Source organism: Bradysia coprophila (genome assembly GCF_014529535.1).
Source record: "Bradysia coprophila strain Holo2 chromosome X unlocalized genomic scaffold, BU_Bcop_v1 contig_132, whole genome shotgun sequence".
NCBI classification, from domain to species: domain Eukaryota; kingdom Metazoa; phylum Arthropoda; class Insecta; order Diptera; family Sciaridae; genus Bradysia; species Bradysia coprophila.
In genome coordinates, this window is record NW_023503297.1 from 291,738 (window position 1) to 318,370 (window position 26,633).

At 35.3% G+C, this 26,633-nt stretch overlaps 1 protein-coding gene and 1 long non-coding RNA gene across 13 annotated transcripts in view; both read left to right on the forward strand.

The window, feature by feature from the left end:
• LOC119067967 (cubilin) overlaps positions 1–26,633 on the forward strand; it is a 107,415-nt gene that overhangs the window by 25,984 nt on the left and 54,798 nt on the right. For all 12 annotated transcript variants that reach the window (XM_037171309.1, XM_037171308.1, XM_037171310.1 and 9 more), the window contains exon 4: positions 6,997–8,001. In XM_037171309.1, the coding sequence (XP_037027204.1) occupies positions 7,005–8,001 (997 nt within the window). In that variant the 5' untranslated portion in view covers positions 6,997–7,004. The remainder of the gene's footprint in view (positions 1–6,996; positions 8,002–26,633) is intronic.
• On the forward strand, positions 9,352–26,049 carry LOC119067970. Its single transcript, XR_005086070.1, has 3 exons — positions 9,352–9,530; positions 18,503–18,512; positions 26,039–26,049. It is a non-coding gene; the product is annotated as an uncharacterized LOC119067970 (long non-coding RNA).

Below are 26,633 nucleotides of genomic sequence, written 5' to 3' on the forward strand. Positions count from 1 at the left end.
CAACTAAAATGAGTGAAACTTGTGTTTGTGCAAACATAAAATGTCTAATATCTTTCTTTGACACACATATTTACTTGGGCTTTACGAAGATATATTTCTTTAGGCTGTTCGTTGTTGTTAGCTAGTGTGCTGGCAAAGCTTAAGTTATTACTACTTGTTAGTCAACACGTTTGTAATTTCACTTTGTTTGTGTTTAACTTTTTTTTACGATAATTGATTTTTGACCCTTAGTTTACTTTAGAGAAATGCCTGGTTTATTTGGAAAAGGACATTTCCAAAATATCAACTCCAGCATGAGAACAGTGCTATTAAGTTTTCATATCGCTATACATTTGCCGTTCATTAAAGTTTAACATTTCTCCTGGTAGAATTTATGCGAAGGCTTGCGAAACAAGAATATTTATTAGAGTTGCCTATTAGGGTGTATCGGATTTTGCAAATTTTAAGGACCGCGATAGCCTGTGTGCGGAAAACGTATATCATCGAAAACTGTGTCCGGGCATGTGGTTGATGGATCCAATGGAGCCATGGAAGAAGTCCCACCGGGCGACTTTAAGTTTCCGAATGTCATAATTCGGAAAGTTGAGAGTATTTTTGAAAACAATTTTCTAGCGGAATGTAGAGCTTTGAAAACTCTACAAAACTACCGAAGAAACCGATGGTCCAAAAGGTGCCATTGCCAAGATTGATTAACATCGAAAATGTGACCTTTTGGTTTTTGACTTATATTTCCTGAGAGACAAATGATTTTGTTTAGCCTGTGGTATGAGGTGGTAGAGGAGGTCGAGCACTTCCAGTACACTAGGCATGTCCCGATCGTATATACTCTTGAAATCACTTTTATAACATTTGTGAATGGAATTTTTAAGAGTGGCCACGTCGCCCACGAAGCAAGTGCGGACACTGCAACCGGTACTGGTGAGTCGAGGACACCTTGGCCAGTAAGTATGCATAATATTCCATGACAGTAGCTGAACTCTTTCACAAAATATTTGTTATTTTGGACCATCGGTTTCTTCGGTAGATTTGTAGAGTTTTCAAAGCTTTACATCCCGCTAGAACATTGTTTTCAAAAATACTCTCAACTTTCCGAATTATGACCATCGGAAACTTAAAGCCGCCCGGGGGGACTTTTTCCATGGCTCCATCGGATTCATCAACCACATGCCCGGACACAGTTTTCGATTATCTACGTTTTCCGCACACAGGCTATCGCGGTCCTTAAAATTTGCAAAATTCGATACGCCCTATTGCCTAAGATTTACTCGAGTTATTGACGCATTGTCAACACTTGCCCAGCAAGGAAGCTAACTGGCCCAGCCGAATTGCACACAATTACGCATAATGCTCTATTATTGTCCAGGGTGATAATACATCCCAGAGCTAAAGTTTACTGCTTTTATCGCACAGTGCCAATACAAAAAACTGTGGGTGACATTACAGTCCAGTGTGATAATATCTGGACATTATTATCGTGGTCGGGACGATAATGATCGCCTTTTCGATCAATATCAATAATATTATCTGTGAGCGAGAATATTGCGCTGAACTGCATATTTTCGTCTTCTGGGCGACACTATCGTCCCGGACGACATTTACATGGTAGAAATTTCATATTTTCGTGGCACTTGACTTTGTACACGAATGCTAAGTATAATTCGTGTGGTGTGACATCGTTATGTGTCAAAACTTTAATAGTTGCAAATCTTTCCCGAAATTTTTAACTCTTCAGAAGGGTATTGTAAAAGATGCTAAATTTTACGAAGTCATTCTCTGTTAAGGTACGAGAAAATGATCATCAGACATAAGAGGGCGTTCAGTACATGAATTTAATTTCTTGAGAGATGTTCATTGAAATAATTGCTCTTAAATGACGAATTTATTCAAGGGACTGAATCATGTAAAATTATAAATTTTGCTATAATTGCCGTAAAACAGAAGAGGACACTTAGCATAGAGTTTCGCTATATTCTTCGACACTTTTCGTCTCTTTCGGACTGTTGGTTCTCTGATTTACAGTTTAGCTCATCATATGTATCGTATGATACATAGAAGAACGTTTTCTCAACCTTCAATTTATGCATAATTAGTAAACCGCCAAGCGTCGCTGATAGATAACTGTAAGACGCAACGAAACATGTATCCATAATAGTCGATTAATAACTGCCAAGAACAAGATAAAAACGACATATCCGGACGCACATGAACAGAACTGAATGTGGGCATAGCTACGCGAGTTCCGCATCGAACATGAATAGAATCACAGATATTCTCAGTCTGTCTCTCTCTCACACACACTTTTCATCAGCATCCAAAAATATTACCTTTTCCGTTATGCTTTATTCGAATAACAGCCGTAGTACAAATCCCATATAATACATTTTGATGTGAGCTAGGTTCTGACTTTTGTGTGCTTAAAACAACGAATATCTATAAACTCCGGTATTTTACACATAAAATTGGAATAACCTTACAACATAAGAAAATGTTCTCCATTAAAATATTTCAACTCCGAAACAAAAATCTACATTTAAGGGTCGGATGTACTTAATCTGTATGCAAATTTTGAAAACACGAAACTTAATTAATGTATTGAAATCTAGAACATTTTAGCTGATGGGGGTGTGGATTTTTGTGTAAAGAGTACTGGAGAGAGAGGTGATAGATATTACATGAAATGGGACCAAGATTACTTTAATTATGAGTGGTTTTGTGTCTTGGAAAGAGTAAGTTACGTGGGATAGGTATACGCGTTACAAATGTTCCAACATGTAACTAAAATTCTAAGCAGGAAACTGTGATAATTGTTTGATTGAAAGATTAACTAAGTTAAAACCAACATTTTAAGACTCCACTTCTATGGTAATGAACGCAAGAAAAAACTTGTTGAGAAAGTTAATTATACGTAGAGAACGACTTTTTATCGTATCATTGCTTCAGTGCCATTGTTATACAATGGGAAACACTGTTTATGTAAATAATTACACAACTAGGTTAAAGGATTTTTTTCAGAGTTGATAAAGAATTTTTGTTGCACATGCTGTAGCAATATGCGATATGGTGGCTCACAACTTTTTTTTCCTACATTTTAAAATCAAAGGTACATTCAAACGTATCCGAAGTTTTCGTGTTCTATTCTGCAGAAACGAATAAATTTGTGTCGGCAAAATGTTTCACAGCGTAAGCAAAAATTAAAAATCAAACGTAACCACCATATGCGGAAAACATTGTGGCATGTAGTCGACCAGCTCGACCAACTTAAATTAGTCTTGAAATATGAAACTTGTTTTTTACGTGCAGCCAGATCGGTAAGCTTGTGACTAAACCATTTAATCTCTGGTCTTTTAAATTTTTAGCGGTATTTAATAGGATGCAAATTAGTTTAACGGTTTGTATTGCTAACGAGGTTCGTTATTTTTCCGGAATGAAGCAATGAAGTTACTAGCAGGACCACGGCTTATTATTGAGAGTTTTAATTCTGAAAATTCCGGATGAGCAGAGAAATCATTGGTAAACTCAGAAAACCAAAATTTTGTTAAATTAACTAAATTCGGTTAATTTTTGGTAAATTTCGGCATTTTTCGGTTTTTTTGGTAAATTTAAAATTATATTTGAATGTCGTTTCTTTGTTCGGTCTACATCGTTACACATGTTGTCAACAAAAAAAAAACGTAAAGAGAGTCGTTTCACTCACACGTACGTGTAAAATTGAAGAAACGCTAAGACAAGCGTTACTCCTATGCGATGGAATGCAAGTGGAACGAATAGAACGATAGAAACAAACGAAATCCACAGAAAATAAAATCTAACGATGAGTTCAATTTAGGCAAAAAGCTTTCATCTAAAATGCTAGACAGAGATAGCATTAACTGTGAAGTAGCGATCAGTAGATGCATTTTATGAGCGAAATTATTGGCATTTCATCGTTGATTTTAACGAATCGATACCAAAGATTTGTTACACTCGAGAATACTTTCATTTTGGTTGGACAGACGGTTTTGTGTAAATTCTGATTGAAAAATCGACCAATTAGTGAAATAGCCGGAATATACTCACTTTACGAGAAATAGTGTCAGAGAGACAAACTAATGTGCTTCTAATGGTTCACCAATGATTTTCTGTCAAAACCGATAGTTTGGACTGGACTACATGAAGTGGAACAACTTAATAATTGCACCAAATATTTTTAATGAATTCTAATTGACCTAGTGAAGAGGCATGGATTGACCTACATTGTAAACTCAATTAACATCATTTATGCAAGACTTTTTAAATTGTCGTGAAATTACAGCCCATAACTGCAACTATAAGACCGGACTGAATAACAATATTAAATTTAATTTGCTAGTTTTGTACCATAATAAGACTAAATGGACTTTGCCAATACAAAGGCAAAAAATATCTCGGCAATAATTTCTAAATTATTTAATGACGAACATGAGCAGACAAATACAAAATACATATCCATAACTTCTTAGAATACATTGACTATCCAGACTATCCAAATAAGTCTAGGATTATTTAATTATTGCAAAGTGCGGTGTTCAATATATATATATGACAAACACGGAAATAATTATTGATTCAAAACAGCCATGGTTATTCGCCTTGTTATTATCGAATCCTATAAGTCAAAAGACTTTTATAGGTAGAAGGCGACGCAAGCTCTTGCGCCTTGACTTTTAACAAAGAAAACTTTCGGACGTCAATAATTTAAAAAGTCCTGAATGGAACCCGAGAAACTCTCAAAAGCCTTGGGTATAATGGACCATTGAATTTTCAGAACCAACCACGTCGATGATCTCTAAAGCCCAGAATGGAGCCCATAAATACCTAAAAAAAACCCTCAAAATCCAAGAATTGTCGACCTTAGGAATGTAGTCACTTCAAAAAAAAATCCCGAGATTCCATGTCTAACGCTTTTTTAACCTGTAGCTCCTCTGGATGGAGAGACTTGGAGAGACCTTTCTTCCCAACTTTTGTTATCCGCAAAAAACTCTATAACTTTCACTGTCCAACAAAAGTTCTGGGGCACATAGCTGGTAAGTTAACTATGAGACTCCAGTACTACCATCCCAAATTCTAAATTGGTTTGGGCCTTGGTGGTTCCAGAAACAGGAAATTTCAAACAGGTGTAAAACGATTTTGTCATAAGTATAAGCCAGCCAATATGTCGATAACACCGAACATCGACACATCACATCACATCCTCTTCATCATCGAAACAAAATATTTCCAAAAATATTCACAGTAAAATTTCAGTGGCAAGAATTGAGATTATTGTAATGTTACAAAAAGCTTTGCATTGAAAGCTGTTATGAAAGCTTTCGGAATACCAGAAGAAAGTTTGTATTGGATAAGCTTACAGTTTAAACTTTTATTCAGAAATCAAACACTGAAACTTTACAAGCTTTTAAGTTAGCACCGGTATAAAACTTTAAGCGCCAAAAATTCAGTTTTTTATTAAGAAAGTTGGTTTTTCTTGCACACAATATTTGTACCGGCAGTTATAAAAGCGTCAGTGAGAGTGATTGGTGTAATCATATCGGTACAAGGTGTTACCTTTTTCAAAAAGTCTTCGTTTTCATACATTTTTGTGTGAAGAATCGTTCATACATTTTTGTGTGAAGAATCGTTCATACATTTTTGTGTGAAGGATTCTCCATACATTTTTGTGTGAAGAATCGTTCATACATTTTTGTGTGAAGAATCGTTCATACATTTTTGTGTGAAGGATTCTCCATACATTTTTGTGTGAAGAATCGGATAGGTTGTTGTCTCAGTAGAACTTTAAAGCTATCGAATTAGAACCAAGGTCTGCAGTTTTTAGTAAAGAAAAGTTATTTAGCGGAAAAGCTTTAAGAAAATGAAATTTTCCTCTATGAAAACTTTCAGAACGTTTTGAATGCAGTCTTGTCACTTAAACATTGTGCACAAACATTCAATTCGATGCAAATGTTTCTAATATTCAGTTTCTTGTTAGAATTCCTTTTCGTCCACTCATTAAATCCAATTATATGAGTTCCTTTCTATGAGAGATTGCGGTTACTAAAGCAGGTTTTGACTAAGTGTTTGAGAATTTATAGATCATTTCGTTGGTGGTTTCAATCATTTTCATTTCGGAGAATAAGTCAATTTGTCGTTGCACATTATTTGGAACAATACAAAACGAATATTACAATAAACAGTCACATATGTGAGGAATATTTAGCGTTGTCAACTTGTAAAACTTTAGTTCAGGCGAACGAATATTTGAACGTTGTATTGCATGACAACTGAACGTCGGTGGAGAAAAAAATATTTTCCATGGTGAAAATGAGTATTTCTTCATAATGTGTGCCAAACCAGTCTCTTGTTAATTGTATTCTGGAACCCATGTATAGAATCATAATTACACGTGTGCTATGTTGGTGATTTTATTAAGCCTTGGCACTCATGTACATACACGTCTTGTACATATATACTTCATTGTGTTGTACTTTTATGCCAATTATATGAAATTTATTTTAACTAAATGAGAGGCATAGCTGCTGCATTTGCATTAGTAAGATCTTTGTGATGAATAAAGAAAACCGCAAAAAGCTTTTCGGTGGAATCTTTACAAATTAAGAGCGTCAAGTAGAAATTTAGCATTTTACCATTGCTCGGGTGGTATAATGCGTGTAAATGCTGTTCCTGTAAATTATTTGACATATTATGATAAAAATCTAGGCGGAATATGTACAAGGGGCCATTCACAAATTACGCAAGCACACAAAGTGGTTCTCAAAAAGCGTTTGTTTAATACTTTTTTCTCTGTACGAAGTCTGAAATTAATCGTTTTAATTAATTGAAGCATCAACTTTGCAGCAACGTTTGGATCTAACTATATGAAATAGATTTCGTGTCTCCTTCTTGCCACAGTGCGAAATTACATGAAAAAAAAAATGTCGGCAGTACAATCATTTCATGTGTCTGCGATGCAACACCTCACTAATGATTATTTTATTTCCACAGGGCACAGCATGGCCTCAGAAGTATTATTCAATCAACCGACATGTACGCTACAATTTCATCGATGCCAATCCAATAACAAATTTAAAACCAATTCAAACACGACATCACATTTACTCCGAAATAAGTGTTTGTTCCAAGACAACAACAGCAAACCGACAACAACAACAGCAACAGCAACATCAGCAAAATCAAATCGATGCATTCAAACCAATGCCGATTCAATGGAATGCAAAGAAACAGATGTGTCCACCATCCGACAAAGATTCCAGAAGCATCGTTGGAAATGTGGTAACAATCGAACGGAAGAGACGTGCGAATGGTTACGATCTGGCGTCATTACACACGAAATTGGATTGTTTAAAAAACAGGGAATATATCGAAACGAGTGGCTTATGGAAAACGATGATACATTCGAACGAATTATTGGCAATGGTTCGACGTTACCATTTAGCAATAAAATATCCGAACAACAACAATTCATATTCACGAATAAGCAACAAGATCATTTGCAACACAACTCACAACAGCAACAACAACAACAACAACAACAACTATCCCTACCAACTAATAGCGATCAAACCAAAATCAATCAACTCGTTTTTAATACAAAAATATTTACCAGAAATCAAGACAACATACAAATTCCTGAAAATTGCTGCCAATATGATTATAAATTTGATGGCCTTACATCTAAATGCGATGCAAAAAGCTTTTGCTGCCAAAATGATAGTTATGTTTTCATTTGTAATTATGACCGTGTTGAACATGTTAATTGTTGCCAAATCAATGATGTGTCCAAGAAATGTTGCTGCCACCATACGGGTTTTCGGCCAACGAATGTCGATGATCAAAATGAATCCTATTTACCACATTTTGTGGATCATTGGCGTAGAAAGAGCATCGTACGAATCAATGTCCTGTCGCTGCTCAACGATTTGCAGAAATTTGTACGAGCTATCTTGCCAATCCTGTTACTATTCAATATGCTTCCATTATTATATGCAGGTAAGTTTTGGCATGTTTGTTGAATCAATTTTTCGTTTGATTTTTTTTTTATTTATTGAAAGCAATGTAACGTTAAAGTCTCGTAAAATCCAATGTATTATCCCGAAAGTACAATGTAAATCTGAAGAAAAATCCGACTGAATTCGAGTGCAGCGTTATGTATAGTATAGTGTAGCACTTACCTATTCACCGAATGTGCTAAACTGAAAATAATATTACGCTGCACTCGAATATTCACCCAAAAGGAGGTACCCGGTCATGCAATTTATATGATTGATACGCTAAATGTTTGCTTTATCTTCACCTGCTGGATTATTCTACTCAACAAACTCCAAACTTTGAGGGCCTGTTTTTGGAAAATTCATTTGCTGATGTTGCTAAGATTTTGCAACATTTGCTGAAAACTTTGGACAAATTTTAGCAAATTTGACAAATCAATTTTCCTGATGCAGGTCCTGCCTCCAAGTAAAAGCAACGGAGTTCTAAGAAGACTTTTTAATTTGTAATCGGCATCCCGTTCTCCTGAACGTCAATGAAGTCCTCATACATAAACGTTTGAATCCGTGGTACTAAGGAACCATACTTTATGCTTTATGGAACCATACTAAGGTCTGACCATACAAGCCGGGGGAAATAGCGATTTCATATAAACAAACTCACCTTTCAATGAAAATCTTGAGAGGTGAGTTTCTTTATATGAAATCCCTCCGTTCCATACAAATTTTGACAATAGACCATACCTATAGAGTATACTTTCATCGATAATTCTGTCATAGAATATATATCGAACATTTAGAATTGTTTTGAATGTTATCTCAGTGTGAATGAATTTTAAACCCAAACAGACCCTATTTGCCCCGGAAGTACATGCAATTACCTTTCTAAGGACATCCCACATTGTACGGCTTGTGTAACTGGAGAAATTTTTGTAAGAAAAGTGCAAGTATTCGGTTTTTCATGACCTCTTACCAGCCATACAAGCTTCGAAGAATTTTTTTGAAAGTGGTTCTGGCTTCTGGGATCGAATACCTTACTGGGCACATATAAAAAATTCCAATAGAAAATGCGTCCGATTTCGGTCTTCTGTTTTTCAGAAGAATCCCTCTAAGTTAAATTGTGTTAAGGCAACAAGACAAGCTATTTTTGAATGATAAAAAACATTGTTCTAAAGAACAAATTGTTCTACAGGGATTGCCCAAAAAATGCACCGATACAAGTTCGCTTAAACATCAATACGGACAGCCGCTCATTAAAAATTACGAAATAGCGGAACCATACTTTTGGTTATTACACTTTTGATTGTAGCTTCTCGCACCTAAGAATTTTTTTCATCGCGACTACAATCAACTTTTGAGCGGATGACAAAATGGGGTGTTTTGACAAAATGAATTTTATTTAAAAAAAATCTACACATTTTTGAGGCATGCCATAGAACAAGTTTTTTACTGAGAATGTCGTTCTGCGTCAAAAAGGTGAAAATGCTCATGTCTAATTGCCTCCGTGAATTGTGTAGAACCAATTAAGTCTACGTTCTACAGTTATTTGTGTACTTGGTTTGGACGATGCATTTTCGCGAGTTGTAGCCCGAACGAAGTGAGCTTAAAAACATCGTCCAAACCAAGTACTCAAAAAAAAATTCATGCAGAGGGAAAAAATGGAAAGAAAAAATTCCTCGCTTCGCTCGCAATTTTTTTCTTTTCTAAAAGTAACTACTCGAAATCATTAGACTTTTCAATACAGCATCTTGTATTCTCCATGTTCCATAAACTTTGCTCTTGGAATACATGAAACAAATCCCATGAACTTATTCAAATAATTTCAGAAAGTGATTCGCCCTTCTTCAATTCTTGTATGTCATAAAGGAAACGTTTACAGATGTTCACAAACTACATGCCCAACGGAACTTTCGGTTATATGAGAGAAAGACGGTGATGTTGTTTTCACCACAATTTGTGTTTACATAGCTAGTGTTGTCGAGGAATAAAACACTAATTTACTATCTGCACTAATATTTTGAAAAGACTGTTTGGGCAGTGCCCACCCTGGAATATGCCTCTAGCTACGTGCCTGATTGCGTCACACTTTCACTGTAAGTGATTTTTGGGCGATTCCACGTAAAAAAGTGAACTGTTTTTCCTATGACTATTCGATAAGAGTCGAAAATATCAAGCGTAAATCAATAAAATATTAATTCGTTTCGTTGCCTGGTTAACAATTATATCCAAGATGCTAACATTTTAATACTACAGAATACACACTGTACAATTTATCGAAATGAATAAACGTTTCTAATTTCATAAGGCTAATTAATCTTCGACGCGACTGATCAATATTTAAGTTCCCCAAATAAACTCGTCAATTGCTTCTCTATAAGTCTGTTGAGAATATATTCCTGGAAGAGATTATCCTGGCCTGCGTCTTGCAATCAATTTACTTTGCGTTAGACTTATTTTCTGTTTTAATATTTATATCTGTTTTGTTGGCATTAGCGTATGGCAGGACAACATTGGATTATTAAGAAGTTCGCGCTCTTTTGTTTTTGCTTTCTGTAAATAAATAAATAAACAAAACGTCACTAGCACATTGAGTTTTCAATTTGTAATGTTACTTTACTCTATTGGATGGTAGTTTCCATAAAATGCAGGCAAACTTAAGGGACATTATCGTACAAAATCGATCTTTAAATTATTGAAGTGAATTCAGTTCGAATTTGAAAAGTATTACAACGTAACAGTGCAATGTGGTGCAAATAGACCGTGTGCGATTTTGAAAAAAGAGTTTCATATTTCAATAAAAAGAAGATTTACCATGAAAACCATTGAAAAAAATATTTAATCCCATCCCGATGCCATCCAATCCAATCCAATTAGAATGAATTAGAATGGTTCGAATATCCTTTTAGTTTCATTCAAATTACAGCTTTTAAAATGAGATATAAAATCAAGCAGATATTTTTCAGATATTCTGTTCACACTTTTGTTCTACAGAATAATAATCTACATCAATTAAAAGTAAATTATTTATACTTCACACGGTCTATTCAGATTTTACCGGAACAAACTCGTCGGGGGCTAAATCGTACATTTTGATTCGATCGGGCGGTGCAACTAGGTATTTTGCATTTTTGTCGACGTTTAGTTGAAAACAACAAACTGAGTTCCATATTGCTCGTATGAAACACTAAGATATACTACCACAGATAGCAAAATTAATATTTCCTGCCAGGAATGCATATGTCAAGGGTCAAGGAAGATGTTAGTCAGCATAAATGAAATATTAGTCATCAAATATCCAATCTTTTATTTGAATTATATTTTAAGTGCTTTGGTACGAGAGTCTCGAATTTCATTAGTTTTCAGGAAATAACATAATTGATTCCGCAGGGATTCCTGGACTTGCTGCGCCTTTTTGTGCATATGCCTATCCATGGCTATTGGCTATTAGATTACTGTTTTAATGTAGGCACGTAATTTGATACTCCAAATTGAGTTGTCTGTGGGCACTGAGAAATTTGTTCCCAGTTTTAATAAACGCTTTAGTATATAAAATGTTTCGATGCCACCACAGTTGTTTAAATAGAAGAGGATTCCAATTTTGAAATAGATGGCATTTCGGCATGGAAAAAGACGACAAAAAGATGACGCCTCTACTATCGAAAGAGAAGACGGTGTCAAGTCCTTGTGTCATTCTCACTGCAGTTCATGTTGTAAGTCAAGTATTCTAATATCTCTGTACAAAATTAGCCATTGAAATCGTGGAGACATTCTTTTGTTAGAGATATCACCCACCGAATACTATGCGAAGGAGAACTATTTTCTGTTCTATTTTGTTTTGATTTTCTTTCATGTGGGAATTTGGGTGTCTCTCAAACCTCAGACAATTTTCAGTGCTATAAAATTCCTTACTAAGGTAGTGTACATCGAGGACGGACTTGATTCTCTCTAAAGAATTTCTTGTATTAGTTACTCCTTTTTACAAAAGGCCATTAGTTGAACATTTTTCGCTCTGTGGGTATGAGCTGTGTCAGATTTATTTATGAAAGAAGTTTCTTTTGCAAAAAAGAGGACCAACGAGAATATTTTATGAAAAAAGTGATGTTCTTGGAGTTATTGCAAAAAAAGAAGAATGACGCAAAAAAGAGGACATGTTCTCTTAAAAGAGGGAGATGGGAAAATGGGAAGATGTTTTGTCAGCGTCTTGATGTTATTTTTACTCTAAATGTTAGGTTTAGGCTAGGCGAATTAGTGTTAATGAATGAAAATGAAAATCGGATACATCCTTTGTTACTTGTCATTTGAATCAAATGATAGTAATTCGTTGAAAGTACAAAAACATTTAAACTCTCCAGATAATTTGAAGTGTATTTGCATTCAAACATATATATTCGATCAAATATAATCTGAGATAACCATTCAGATAACTGGCCCATGAAACATTTACAACCATCGAAGCATTCATCCGTTCCAAATCCCAACGACTACATGAAATTCCATCTCAGGATGGATTAATCCCTGAGTGTATCGCAAAGACCTTCCGATTTATTTGACCCAAAATTTGCAACGTTTATTGTCGTCGTCGTCGTTGTGTATCTAACTTTTCTGACTAACAAAGACAAAAAAAAATATTTTTTGATCCAAATATCCATGTCACATCAGCCAGTTGAATTGCCGAACACAAAGTAAAATTATTAAGGTTTTTGAAACCAGTTAAAACGACACAAAATAAATCTCCATTAAAACCACCCCTCACGAACCGTCCCGAAAATATAAATCATGCAGAACACTAAACTTTAATCTATTCCGTAACAGAAGACGTAATGGACAGGACGCAAAAAAAATAAAATAAATTTATTTCATTTCTGGCTTTTATAATACGACTCACATATCCAAGAGTAAAATCAAGAATCGTTTGTGAAGAGTTTATGCCACGTTTATAGGTATTTTCCGTTCGACGACTTTTTTCATTGAGCAGAAACGGACATTTAAGCAAATCTCACTCAGTTTCGATAAATTTTTTGTTGTTGTTGTTGCATAGTAACCATTTCTCATATTCATATATATTCTGTATGAATGCTGGGCATACTTTCCCCCTATCTAATCTACAACTCCATACACCTTTTACGTTTACTTCGATTATCATACATTCAGACGCTTCATTTCGTAGAAAAATACTACATAAAACGGTAAGTACATATGTACGATACTGGGAATATACGTGCGACTGCCATTTTTTTCTCTCGATATTTTATTTTCTTATATCATTTTCCTGCGAGCGATATATGTGCATACAACTACCCCCAAACATATATATATAAAATACAAACTTCTATTCAAGAGCATTCATACCATCCATCTATCCATCCAGCTTTGCGCCGTACCATCATCGTGCCATACACATTCATATTTATACAGATCATCTCTTCGGTTCCTAGCAATTTTCCCCAATCTAACATCGTATACCACCCACCACATCGCTTCAACTCATCGAAAATGTCCTTCAAAAAGTTTTCGTATATTTCGGATGGCGTTTTAGTTTACCCCACATTTTACCAGTTTACCATGTTCAGTCGATCCGTGTCGGCCGAGCTAAAAGCATTGTAAACAAGAATACTTATGTTACCACGTGGTGCTTGCTTACTATTGTGCGATATATATGCATACCCATAAAAATATATGTTTGTGATGTGTGTGAAGATCTGTTTGGTGTTTTATGTAAATGAGTTGCACATAAATTTAAACACCGAAAGTGCACGAAATTAATCTGTTAAGGTGGTGTAGTGCTCTGTGTGATATTACATATACATTTTATCGCTAATGCTAATTGTGCCAAAAAAGAAATTGATGAAAGGATTTTTGAATTAAATTCTAATCCATCAAAAAAACAGAGAGAGAGAGAGAGATAAAGAAAAAGGTTTTTTTTTCATTCTTCTTTGGTTTGGATAGATTCTGTCAATGTTCTGTCGATATGTCGATTCAAATTTTATTGAAATGGAAGCAAACATTAGCTCGAATTAATGTACCCAAACTAAAAGTAAATATTTTCCCAAGGAATTAGGAGAGAATTTTGGAGAATAATATTGCTAGTCTTGAAAATTTTAAATCATATATTCATCCCCCCGATGTGGCTGGTCATGATATGTATTATATAGTTTTGATGTATGCCATTTCTGACACGCTCAACCATCTACTCACTCCTGATTCGACGGTCATTAACGGAAAATTCATTAAAATGATGAAAATATCAAAACTCTGAATATTTGCACTGTAAAATTGATCAGAAATGTGCAAACAGTTTATGAAACGGACAGCTTGTCACACATTTTCACATATCACAACAAAAATCAAATCAATTATGTAGGCAAAATTCGTTTCGGTTATACGAATGAAAATGTAATGAAAATCCATTAAAAATTCATAGCAAAGCTGGTTACAATCTTTGGTAACGTTCATTCATCAACTGATAAATAAAAAAAACTAAATTTTTCCAAAAGTGAATGAGACTTTGTTTTCCGAGAATGTAATACGATGTTGGAGAAAATTGAATTCCCACCATTCAGAACGGAACGCGGTTTATGTGATGACCTGTGCGTTGGTTTGAGAATGAACTGGATTTAGCCAGCTCAACACTTTCGCGTTTTTTTTTGTTCGTTTGTTTTGTGCTACCATTCGTAGCTTCATTTTTAAATAATTAAGCAAGCACAGGCAATAATTCGCTAATGTTTTTAGCCTATGGTGAGGGAGGAATTTATGGATGGATGTTAACACTTAATTGATTGGATATGTAAGACATACACAGGTCGTATTCTTAGTGATATTTGAGAGAGTCCAGCGGATAAATCATTTTAATCGATTGCAGTGATTTACTGGCTCGAAATGCTATATATTTTACCCATTTTTTTAATCGCGATTATTCAAAATTAGTTATTAGAGTAGTTAGAATTCTACTTTTCTATATTGTTACAGCCTGAAGAAGCTCTCAATAAATGAGCGAAATATTGCGACAATAAACTTCGTTTTTTCTTTGGTTTTTCTGCCGATACACCCAAGTAAAAATACCAACAAATTCAAAATTACCGTAAATCAATTAGGCAAAGAGAAAGCGAAAGAGCAAATTGATTCTTAAGTTAAAATTTCAATTTTAATGGAAGACTTAAAAGTTATTTTATGTAAACGCTGCGACTGATTCTCATTAGAATGGAAAATTGCGTAGAGTGATATTCTTGAAGCCAGAGTTTCCCCCGTCGGAGATGTTTTCCTGCTGCATAAAAGGTAATGAGGGATTCTTTTGAATTTCGACTGACCGAAATCGGCGCTATTTTTTCCGGGACTTTTTTATATATGCCTAGTTAGGCCTTGGTGCCTAGGCCCCAAAACCAGTCTCAGATATTTTTGATCTTCCATACCTGGCTGGTTGTAAGTGGTCAAAAGTCGAAAAATGGGGTTTCATAGTCGGCATTTCATTTCCAGAAGGTGGCGAGGACACGGGCGTGTGTGGGTTCGTTGGAAAGCTGAGGTCAAGTACTCCTGGGGCAAATATTAACTTCATAAAATTTGATGATAATCGGCCGAAAATATAACTTCCGTAAAATTTCTCAAAATCGATGTAACCTCGGTGAACTTTGATGAGAGCTGTGACCTCACTAATGCAATTATTTGATTAAATTATTACTTATTATGAATGTGGAGGACCTCAGCTACCCGTATTTAGTAGTTTGGCGGAGTGAAACACAAAGTTTTCATCTCTTGCGTAAGTCAAGTGCCTAACTACTAAATATGGGTATCGGTGTAAAGCTGAGGTCCTCCACATTCATAATAAGTAATAATTTAATCAAATAATTGCATTAGTGAGGTCACAGCTCTCATCAAAGTTCACCGAGGTTACATCGATTTTGAGAAATTTTGCGGAAGTCATATTTTCGGCCGATTATCATCAAATTTTATGAAGTTAATATTTGCCCCAGGAGTACTTGACCTTAGCTTTCCAACGAACCCACACACGCCCATGTCCTCGCCACCTTTCGGAAATGAAATCCGGACCATGAAACCCCATTTTTCGACTTTTGCCCACTTACAACCAGCCAGGTATGGAAGATCAAAAATATCTGAGACTGGTTTTGGGGCCTAGGCACCAAGGCCTAACTAGGCATATATAAAAAAGTCCCGGAAAAAATAGCGCCGATTTCGGTCAGTCGAAATTCAAAAGAATCCCTTAATGTGGTCAAACAGCCTTGGCCCAAAATAGTCCAGAATCACTCTCTTTTCAATTTTCGAAAACTTAAAATTTTTCGATCAAAGAGAAGATCTAATATGCCCACAACTATGGCATGAGGGCTATCGTTGGAAGGCTCTCCTAATCTCTTTCGATTCACCAATATGTTCCGGTATCTAGATAGGGGCCATTCAAATAGTGCGTACGCACAATAAGAAGGGGTGGTTTCAAAAAGCATGCGCAAAATGATTTTAGTTTCATTTTGAAATTTTGAGTTATTCTTCATCGGAGAAGAAGAAGAGGAGACTCTCTGTATCTCGTAGCTCCGCTCTTCCGCTTCAGACTAGGTCTTCTTTTGGCTGTAGAAACTTTGCAAAGTTCGTTATACCTCAGAAAACGCGAAAATAAGACTAGTCTGAAGTGGAAATGTGGAGCAACGAGATGAAGACGACAATGACAAGTTTCATTCAGCCGTTCAGCAATTCACTTTCGTTCTTAAATTTTCTTACATTGAGAGAGCGTACAGTAACTGCTTTTCGTTCAGTTAAAACTGTCATGTTCACTATCTATCTTTCTCCTCTACCCATGTCGGCAATATGGGTAGCTTTTTTAAAACTGTCAAAAATGCACCAGTGAATGTTATCGAAGAATAACTGTTCGTGCTCTTAAAACATAAGTGACAGTTCTCACAACTTTACTCATATCGCTGACATGGGTAGACAAGTTCAAGGTTCTTGGAGAACCTTGGAAAAGTTAACTCTCAGTGAAATTTGACAGCACCAGACGATTAACTGAACGAAAAATAATTACTGCACGCTCTCTGTATTTTCCAGATTAATTATTGTATCATTGTCCGATTTTGAAAATTTCTTTAAAAAAATTTGGTCAGTTCGAAAATCGACATCGGGAAACGGCGATTCTGACGAATTACAAATTTTTCCATTTCGTACGTATGCGTATGTCACATTTTCAATGGCATATACATATATTTTCAGATATCTATGTATTTTACGCTGCTTCGCAAAATTAACTGTCACAGAAACAGTGGAATCGAAAATTGAAACGTCTCGTTTGTTTTCTGCTTTACTGGTCGACTTTTGACAACGCACTCCAAGTACAGGCTCGAGAACAGAATGCGTTACGGACGTTCCATACAAAAATAGAGGCCAAACCACAGTTAAAAAAATCTGTTCTTGTGCCTGTTATTAGAGTGTGTTGCTTTTGAACGATTTTTGAGCTTTCAGAAAACACAAAATTCGTGCGCACTTCTAATGGGGTTTTTTGAAAAACGTGAAAAGGCGTACAAGGGGCGAGGGGGACTCAAATATCGCTACTTAACAGCGTGCGTACTATTTGAATGGCCCCCTAAAACATATTTTTCTTCTGTAGTCGACAGTAGCTGTCGAATAAGCATTAACACTTGTACATCCAGTTCATCATCTCTTGCGGCAGTTACGTAGGTATGACAAACGCGATATTTCAATATCTAGACATTCTTTACTAGTCACCAAGTGTATTTCAAATCAGAATGAACCGGCTTAGAACTATTAAAGCCAATCACTGTTTGTGCATGTAACCAACAATCCTCGATAGATAGATGGCCGCCAAAAAAACTACGCCAAAAATTAAAGATTTTGTATAAGCAGTCTTGCCTTTTCGTCATACTTTCAGGCCCGGACTGGCCGGATGAGGCGACTAAGAAGTGTCTTTTGTAATTTTATTTAATTTGCTGTACTGTCGCCCTTTTGGCACTCTTTCTTCACTTTAAGTAAGCTCCTTCTCCTACATTTTACAGGAGCGCCTTTTGATAGCCAATTCGACGCGAACTCTCGATTGTGTATAGTGTGCAGACTACTTCAAAACAATTCTTGACTCTTAAGATTATGTTCGGTCCTGCGAGAAAATTGGAAACAGTTGCGAAAGGAAGGATAAATTATTTTTAGAACATCGACTGTAGCAACCTAACATTCTACAAGTATACGTGCTTGGGGGAGATAACAAATCTTACAATTTTAATGAAAAATAAAGGTTCTGTCTGTGTTGATATCCCGCTTACCCATTGTGATACTATAAATGTAGTACTTGCATGCAAACGTCAGTGGTGTACGGCATCTGTAAAAGGGAAATATGGCTTAATAACCATTCATTTATACTTTATAACGCACAGTCATCCTTTATCGGAATAAAGTAAGCTGTCACGCAAGCCCAATCCCCTACTATTTATGCTGAAAATTTCACTTTCATATTTTCTCGCCGTTGAAAACCCTTCGCTTAGCTTTATGTTGTCATATAGCTAAATATTCGTTACCTTTTGCAATGTCTAATTTCATTACGATTGAACATGTCGCCATGTTTTAGCAACGAAAATTTACAATGAAACGTAATTAGAATATTCAAAGGAAAAATTAGCTACCTCTAAATTATCTAAACGGCATACATTATATTGCCATACATTCAAAAGAACCGCAAAACTTTCAACGAAAATTTTATCTCTTTTACCATTTTAATTACTAATTTATTGCATAAACGTCTGTTTAATATATCTGCGATATTTAAAATTTGTGTTCTAATTTCCAAAACTCATTCTCCCAGACTCCTCTCGTACATTTAATTATTTTGATTTGCTTACATCAACGATACAAAACTTCTGATTTGCTCGTCTCTTTTCATATCGTTGACATAACTCGGCATATTATGTGGAGTGTTTTTGAAGCGGAAAATCCGTTTTTGGTGTACGATGTACAGAAATCTATGCATATAATTTTAGTTATATTCATTTTAGGTACACTTCGTCGCTCTGCACGTACCCACCATTCACGTATCGTATATGTAATTTCCTGAATTTATAATGGAAACCGAATTAATGTAAAATATTGTTGTTTTAATGTTGGACATATTCCAAAAATCAGTTTTTCACACACATACTGGAACGATAATGAACGCAAGTTTTCACAGCACATTTTCACCGAAACAAAACATTTTTCGGGTAAAAATCTTCAGTTTTGATATTGATTTTATTTATTGTTGTACAACAGAAACACATTCAATTTCAAAATAATCTCGTAAATATTTAATCTCGTTGTAGTGTATCCGCTCCTTGATTCAACGATTATTTTCGATATTTTCATATTTTCACACTCGAATTCCCCATTGCAATGCATTGATGTAACATAAATAAGCTTAGAGTTGACTCGGTTTCCTTCAAATTCCACAGATTTTATTGTACCAACAAAATAGAAACAACACCTCAATTGACACTAAATTTTACTGTTTATGAAGCAAACAGCAGTAGCTATTTTTATTAATAGAAACGGATGGGTGTCTGTTTGTCGGTGCCAACAGTTTCCATATCAACCTTCTCGAATGACAGAAAGCTTCTAGAGTCTCACAACTGTTATATGGGTAATTCCATGGTTAGTTGCGTTACAAATTTCGTTATCTGTGGGTCATAAAATTAATTGTGTTGGCTATGTTTTTCGGTAACAAATCAGTCTACAAATTTTCTAATACTCAGGAGACACAGTGCTTTCATACCAACAAGAATTGGAATTTTTAGCCTGCGAAGTGTGACTTGTGTGATCTCACAAGTCGGCGGTTAGTTGCGTTACACGTTTGTGACTTTTTGAAATATTTTCACCAAATAAAAACTGATTTCGGTAAACTTTTTTTCCCTGAAAGCTATCGTCAAGACGCGCAGTTTAAGCCCAATATGAGGTTGGTAGCCCAAAATTCGTGGGAGATATGTCAATAAAAGTTATATTTCTCGGAGGTCATTAAAAGCCAGCAATTTTTTTTTTCGTAATTGGTGGTTGTTACCTCACAGAAACTGTTGCTTTGGCTCAAAACAAATTGTAAAAATGGTTACAAAATTTTTCGAGATAACCTCAACCAGTTAAAATTCGAGGATGACACTTATGACCACTGGGAAGCTGTTTTCACCTACGTCACTCACCCAACTAACCTGGTTGACCCAAAGTTATTTTTCTCGTGAAGTCATATGCTGTAGCTTTCGAATGACACCGATCTTCAGTTTTTATTTGAAAAAATGTAATTTCGGCAACGTTTGGGTCGAAGTGATTTTACCTTACTTCGAAGCAGAATGAACCAAAAATCTTCAAAAAAAAAAAATTTCGTGTCATTTGGAGCAATTGTGGAATTATAGCGTTCACATCTACAGGAAAACAAATTTACAAAAATCATTTGAGATTTATTGAGAATATCTCGAAATGTCGAATACAAAAAAACACTTTTTGTCATATCTCCCCTAGACGTCATTTTACAATGGCCTCATATTGGTGTCAAACTACGCGTCTTATCAATAGCTTTCAGCAAAAATTTTTTTTAGTGAAATCGGTTCAGGTTTCGTGAAATAAACTAGAATTTTCAAAAATTTTCTAAAAACAAGCATACATTTTTATGGTTGTATCTCCCCGAGGTTTTCGGCCACCGACCTAATATGGGGCTTAAACGACGCGTCTGGTCAACAGCTTTCAAGGAAAAAAAAGTTTGTCGAAATCGCATATCAATTGGTGAAAATATTGCGAACAGTCACTATTTAGCTGGAATTACCCATATAATTACAAGTCATCGATTGTTAGAACTAATCGTCATTTGTGAGCCCACCAAAGTAACACAAATTCTGACTCATTGAATCCTTGGCAATTACCAGTTCCGATATATAATGGCTGTCGTTTTACGAGATTTATTAAAACATGTCGTGTCCACTTTAGCGAGACCTCGCTTCCCGGTTGCGGTGGACATCATTCTCATAACACATATTCAACGACTTAGAATTGATACAAGAAACGCTGAAATGTTTTCGGAAACGCAAAGCAGCGATAACTAGATTTCATTGTCAGATTTCATTTTAGAACGATCATAGTCGATTGGCTAATATCCGAATTTGCATTTTTAAAACTTGATCAGCCATTGTTGCTTATTACTTTAGCAATGTCACTACCACAACTCAAACAAGTTTCGAACGAATTTTTCATCTCCTTCCATTGTACACCATTGTAAAGTTATAATTTGTTAAGATAACTTGTAAATGAAATCAGTTTAACGGAGAAATTCGAAACAAAAACCATCCCAATTTCAGATTTGTCGTGAGTGTTGACTCTTATACGAAACATATTACTACTAATACCCATTCCACACGAATAACTCTACCCTTTAACTAGACCCAATTCAAAACGAAAATAGTTTTTCCATTACACATTCCACACATTACGAATTTCATGAAAAGCTCATACCTCATACGATACGTATATATATACTTCTATCTACAAACACAGCATGGTGCCTACACAAAATAACTTAAAACCTTCATTTTAAGTGTAACTGTTCGGTGTGTACCACCACATTCCACCCACATTCGTATTCCAGCATTTTACATAGCAATTTTATTGTACCGGCCAGAATGCGAAGTACTGCTGACATGGGATGAAAAAGTATTTAAAAAGTGTTAGATCGAGATACGGGATTTTCAGTTATGAGAGAAAAACAACAACAAACAACGAATATTGTTCATAGTTGTTTTTTCCAGTCATTTTTATTCTCAGGCGAACACTTTGTTCTCGTTCGGCTTACTGCACCTAGTGATGCTAAAATAGAGCAAATTTTTTACATATTTTCTTCTAAGTATTCGAACACATGAGTGCTGAAAGCTGGCCTTCGTACAATAATATTGGACGTTTTGAGAAAGTTTTTATGAATATTTATGAAATTAGGTTTAGAAAGCACAAAAGTTTCTGCAAAAAAAAATCATTTTGGCGTTTAAATTGAATGTGCGTCCTTAACGCATAAAAACGCTTAAAAAAAATCTTTTTCAAATTATACTTTTGATGATTGGAGTGCTCAGTCTTCGCGGAAGAGCATCGTTTATTACTTCACAAATATTTGCTGAGAACAATGTTATTACAATCAAATTTAATATTAATGAAAACTTCTGCACAAAAGTTCTGATTTCGTATATTAGGCCCATACGCACGATGTGTATTATTTAACATATTAAGTAGCCAAAGCCTATTCAATTAATTTTCAAATTAAAAAGTTTAAATAAAATATCACAAGTCACAACGTGTTTCACACCAGTTTTCACATCAAATTGTAATAAAGGAACGGAGAATTATTTTTCAGAGGGTTTTTCATGTTTAGAAGTGTCTATAGAAATGAAAATGAGTATCGTTTAACGTATGGAGTTGACGAATTTTATTATATTGCGGGACAAATTATTATTATTATGTACGAATGTATGACTGTATGACTGTAGAGAATAGCGTTAGCGGATAGAAAGGAAGAAAAACGGAAAAGGGCAAATTAATTCGAAAAATAAATTTAGAATTGTGCGTGTTGGTAATAATTGAACGAATTCAAATTTTCGGTTTCTTTCTTCTGGTTTTTTTTACGGGGAAAATTTTTTATTCATTAATTTGTTTTGAGGAGCCTTTACGTCCACCAGTACTTTGTCTTTCAATATTAAATAATGAATGAAAGTTAGTCAGATTCAACTGATAAATTATTTATCACATTGACGGACTTTAGTGAGGGATCGTGACGCAGGTCTAAAACGGAAAAAAAGAAAGAAATGAAACTCAATTACGGTAGCATAAATTAAAGAAGTCGGCGACTACAATCCAATTGATGTTATTCATTCTACATTCAATATCCACGATAACATATTTATGCAAACGTAAACCCTAGCCATTCGTCCTCTTTTAAGAAGATATGTCCCCTTTTTTCGTATCGTTCTTCTTTTTTGCAATAATTGTAAGACATTTTTAGCGAGGGCACCCAAATTCTCGCAGCAGAAAAAATTTAAGAAAATTTGATGAGGCTGAAAATGTAATATTCAGTGGTTGATATACGAAAAGATATTAGAGTTCTTGACTTCCAACATGAATTGTAGTGTGAATTACACAAGACCTGGACATAGTGCATGAAAAAGATGTAATTCCTGGTTGGAAATTAGCATTTTTTCCGGACTGTAGCACACAATCCGTAAAAAAATCATTTTGCTCATTTTCATCTCATTGAAAAAACGGATCGAAGAGGCGACCAACGAATATTCAACCAAAACTACCAGAGTGAAGGAAAATTGTTTATTAATCACATTTGTCGTAGGAAACTCTTCTTTATAGTTACAAAAACCATTGTTGCAGGAACGTCTTGGGACTATATGGGACCAGTATGAATAAATAATCTTGCGAGTAGAATTCTGAGCCCCGACTGCGAGTCCACAAAATAAAATCCATCAATCATTGTCGCTAACCATTCTGCCTTGAAGGCATATATTGAACATAATATAACATTTTCAATTGAGTATAAATATAATCAATGTTGATTATTTGTTCATTAAAATTTCTTTTCTTTTTTATGCCTTTGGTCACGACATAGTAATGTAAACCAGGCAACAGCAGTCGATTTGACGAGTACCCTAAATTCACTAGGTCCCACCTGTTGGGTGGGTCAGATCCCTTGACTGTTGGTCTGAGCTTCTCAAATGTATTTTTATTGGCAATGATTTATTGATCTATTTCAATGAAATGTAATTTTGTATGTTGATGGCCACAAAAACGCATTTAGAAGAAGAACTACTAGAACGGTCTAATAAATCACTCATTATGATTTAATTCTGTTTATAAATGTTCTGTATATAAAAAGCCCCGGTAAAAAATGACGTATGTTTTCAATAAAATTTAAACTCACACTTCAAACTGCACACTCTTTAATTTTGGTTCTGTTTATTCGGTTTTTTTTACAAGGCAAAGTCACATAACAAGAAAAATACTATTGAAATAGATACAAAAATCTGTTAGCAATATCAGCTTGTTCGTTAGACCAACATAATATATCTTAGAACCTAACATCAGGAATTAATTCCATTCTCCACCAAACATTTTTTTTTAAAATCGGATGAACTTTGCTCCAGTTATCGTGTTAACAAAGAGCAGATAAGGCTTCTTTCGAGAACTACCACCAGACGGTTGGACCGATACCACCCATTTTCGAACTTGACCTGAGGATTTCAATACTTCGTCGAATAAACGAGCCGTCAGAACAGTCGGAGCGTTTGCTGCGACTGAGCCCCGTACGAACCCGTACATCTATTGCGCACGTGACCCTAGTGCGTCTGTCACCCTAGTTGAAGTTAAATTATTATGAAATGTGTACATCTTACAAATTGCGCATAGCGCAATTACGAAGCCCCGTACGACGTTCCTTTCAAATGTAACACAAATTTCAAGTTGACCTAAAATTTTAATTTATTGAGAGGCCTAAGGCCTAGTTACGGCCTTAGTCTAACGACCCAAATTTAATTTTTTTTCAACATCATTATATTCGGCCTTCGATTACCTTCCAAATGAAACAAAAATTACGAAAAACGAATGAAACTTACTCGAGATATATGCAAAATACACTTAGGGTCGTGTAGCGGGCTTAGTCCAAGGACCCAAATTTTTTTTTTCCAACAACATTCTATTTGGTGTTCGATTACCTTTCAAATGAAACAAAATTTAGGAAAATCGGATGAAATTTACTCGATTTATATGCAAAATACACTTAGGGCCGAGTAGCCTTTCACTTCTAGGGCCCTAACTCACGGGCCATTCACCCGATTTTAATAAACTTTTTTTTCCAACGTTTTTTTTTTGCCGTAAATATCCCCAAAAGACCTTAAAGCACTTAGGCAGCCCTAACTCACGAAGGGCCGACCCAAATATGCCCATCTTCGAACTTAGCCTCACTATTTTGACTATCTTTCAGGGAATTTTTTTTTTTTGAAATCGGATTTGATTTACTCAAGATATCGACGTGACGGACAGACGGATAGACAAAATTTTTATTGCGGATTCGTCATCTATGAACATAGGCAAACACTTTGCCCTTACCGTCTGCTTCGAATTCCATCAATTACACACGGCATCGTAATCCTATAAGCCCCTTTGTACTTCGTACGGGGCTAAAAATAGTTTTTGAAAATCGGTTGAACTTTGCTCCATTTATCGTGTCAACAAAGAGCAGATAAGGATTCTTTCGAGAACTACCACCAGATGGTTGGACCGAAACAACCCTTTTGCGAACTTGACCTGAGGATTTCAATACTTCGTCGAATAAAAAAAATTCTTGAAAATTTTTGAAAATCGGTTGAGATTTACTCAAGTTATCGTGTTAACAAAGGGCACAAAATTTTAACATTTAACGTTTTTTCATCACATTTTTACATACATTTTTAATCATAGCGAACGTGTTACCTACGGTGTATTTGTTTTCGTAAAACCCATGACTTACAGTCAAGGGAACTAGTACCGATACAAATGCATAAAACGAATGTGTGAACGACTTTAAGGGGATGTAGGTCACTTCTTGGAATGTATTTGCTTTGAATGTTCCTGCCTGGTTTCCCTTGCAATGTTGTGTTTCAGCTGGTGTTTACTACATTTAGTTAAGAACGGAGCGGTACAAAGGAAGAAGAATTACTGGACGAAATTACGAATTGTTCACCCATGTATCTTTCCGGGTATTGTCATAATTGAAAGGAGAATATTAATTCTCCTGGTTCCTGATTCCTCGGCAAATAGCTAATTACTTAATAGGCGATACGTCCTAGCTAGTAAAATATTTAAAGCCAATCTGATGAAAATACTCAGATCAAATGAAGTAATACTGTGAAATGTTAAGTAAAGTTGTACATCCTTTTTATGGTAGTGTCGTATGAACAGTCAGCAAATTCTCCAGCATTGAATAACGATGGCTTCATACAATCGTTTCCTTTGTCTTGTTATTTTCTAATTCGATGAACTTTTTACATCAAAAATCCAATGCACAGACTAGTTTTATATGGAAACCAAACACATGTCGTATTTCGTTTATCCCTGACAGTATGACGTGTTTTATGTTCGCTCGACTAACTGTTGAGAAAAATTGCAAGTCACAAATTTAACGCGAATTTCCTGTATAGCAATAATTCACGAACATGTAATTTATCTGATGTAAAAATCGTACTAAAAGTGAAACAACAGCAGCAGCAAGCAACACTGTTTCCATTTCCATTATCCCATTTTATTGGATTTTCTTATAAAACCTCCCCCGTCTAAATGGTTTCTGTGTGAGTGATCATTTCAGATGAAACGACGAACAAAAAAATGTATTCAAATGAATTTTCCACGGGATGTATATAAACCATTTAGCGTGTGTTAAATACACCGTGTTGCCAGTGAAATAACACTAAATAATTAGTGTTTAACACACAACACTGAGTGATTAACTTTCGACAAAATTACCTATTTAAATAATTGATATGTTTAATAAATGTCAAACGAAACGACATCAGAAATCCTTGTTATTAATCAATTTGAAAAACTGGGTTAGAAAACACAGTGGTTCGACTTTCCGACACTGTATTGTACACAGGCTTATAGGCC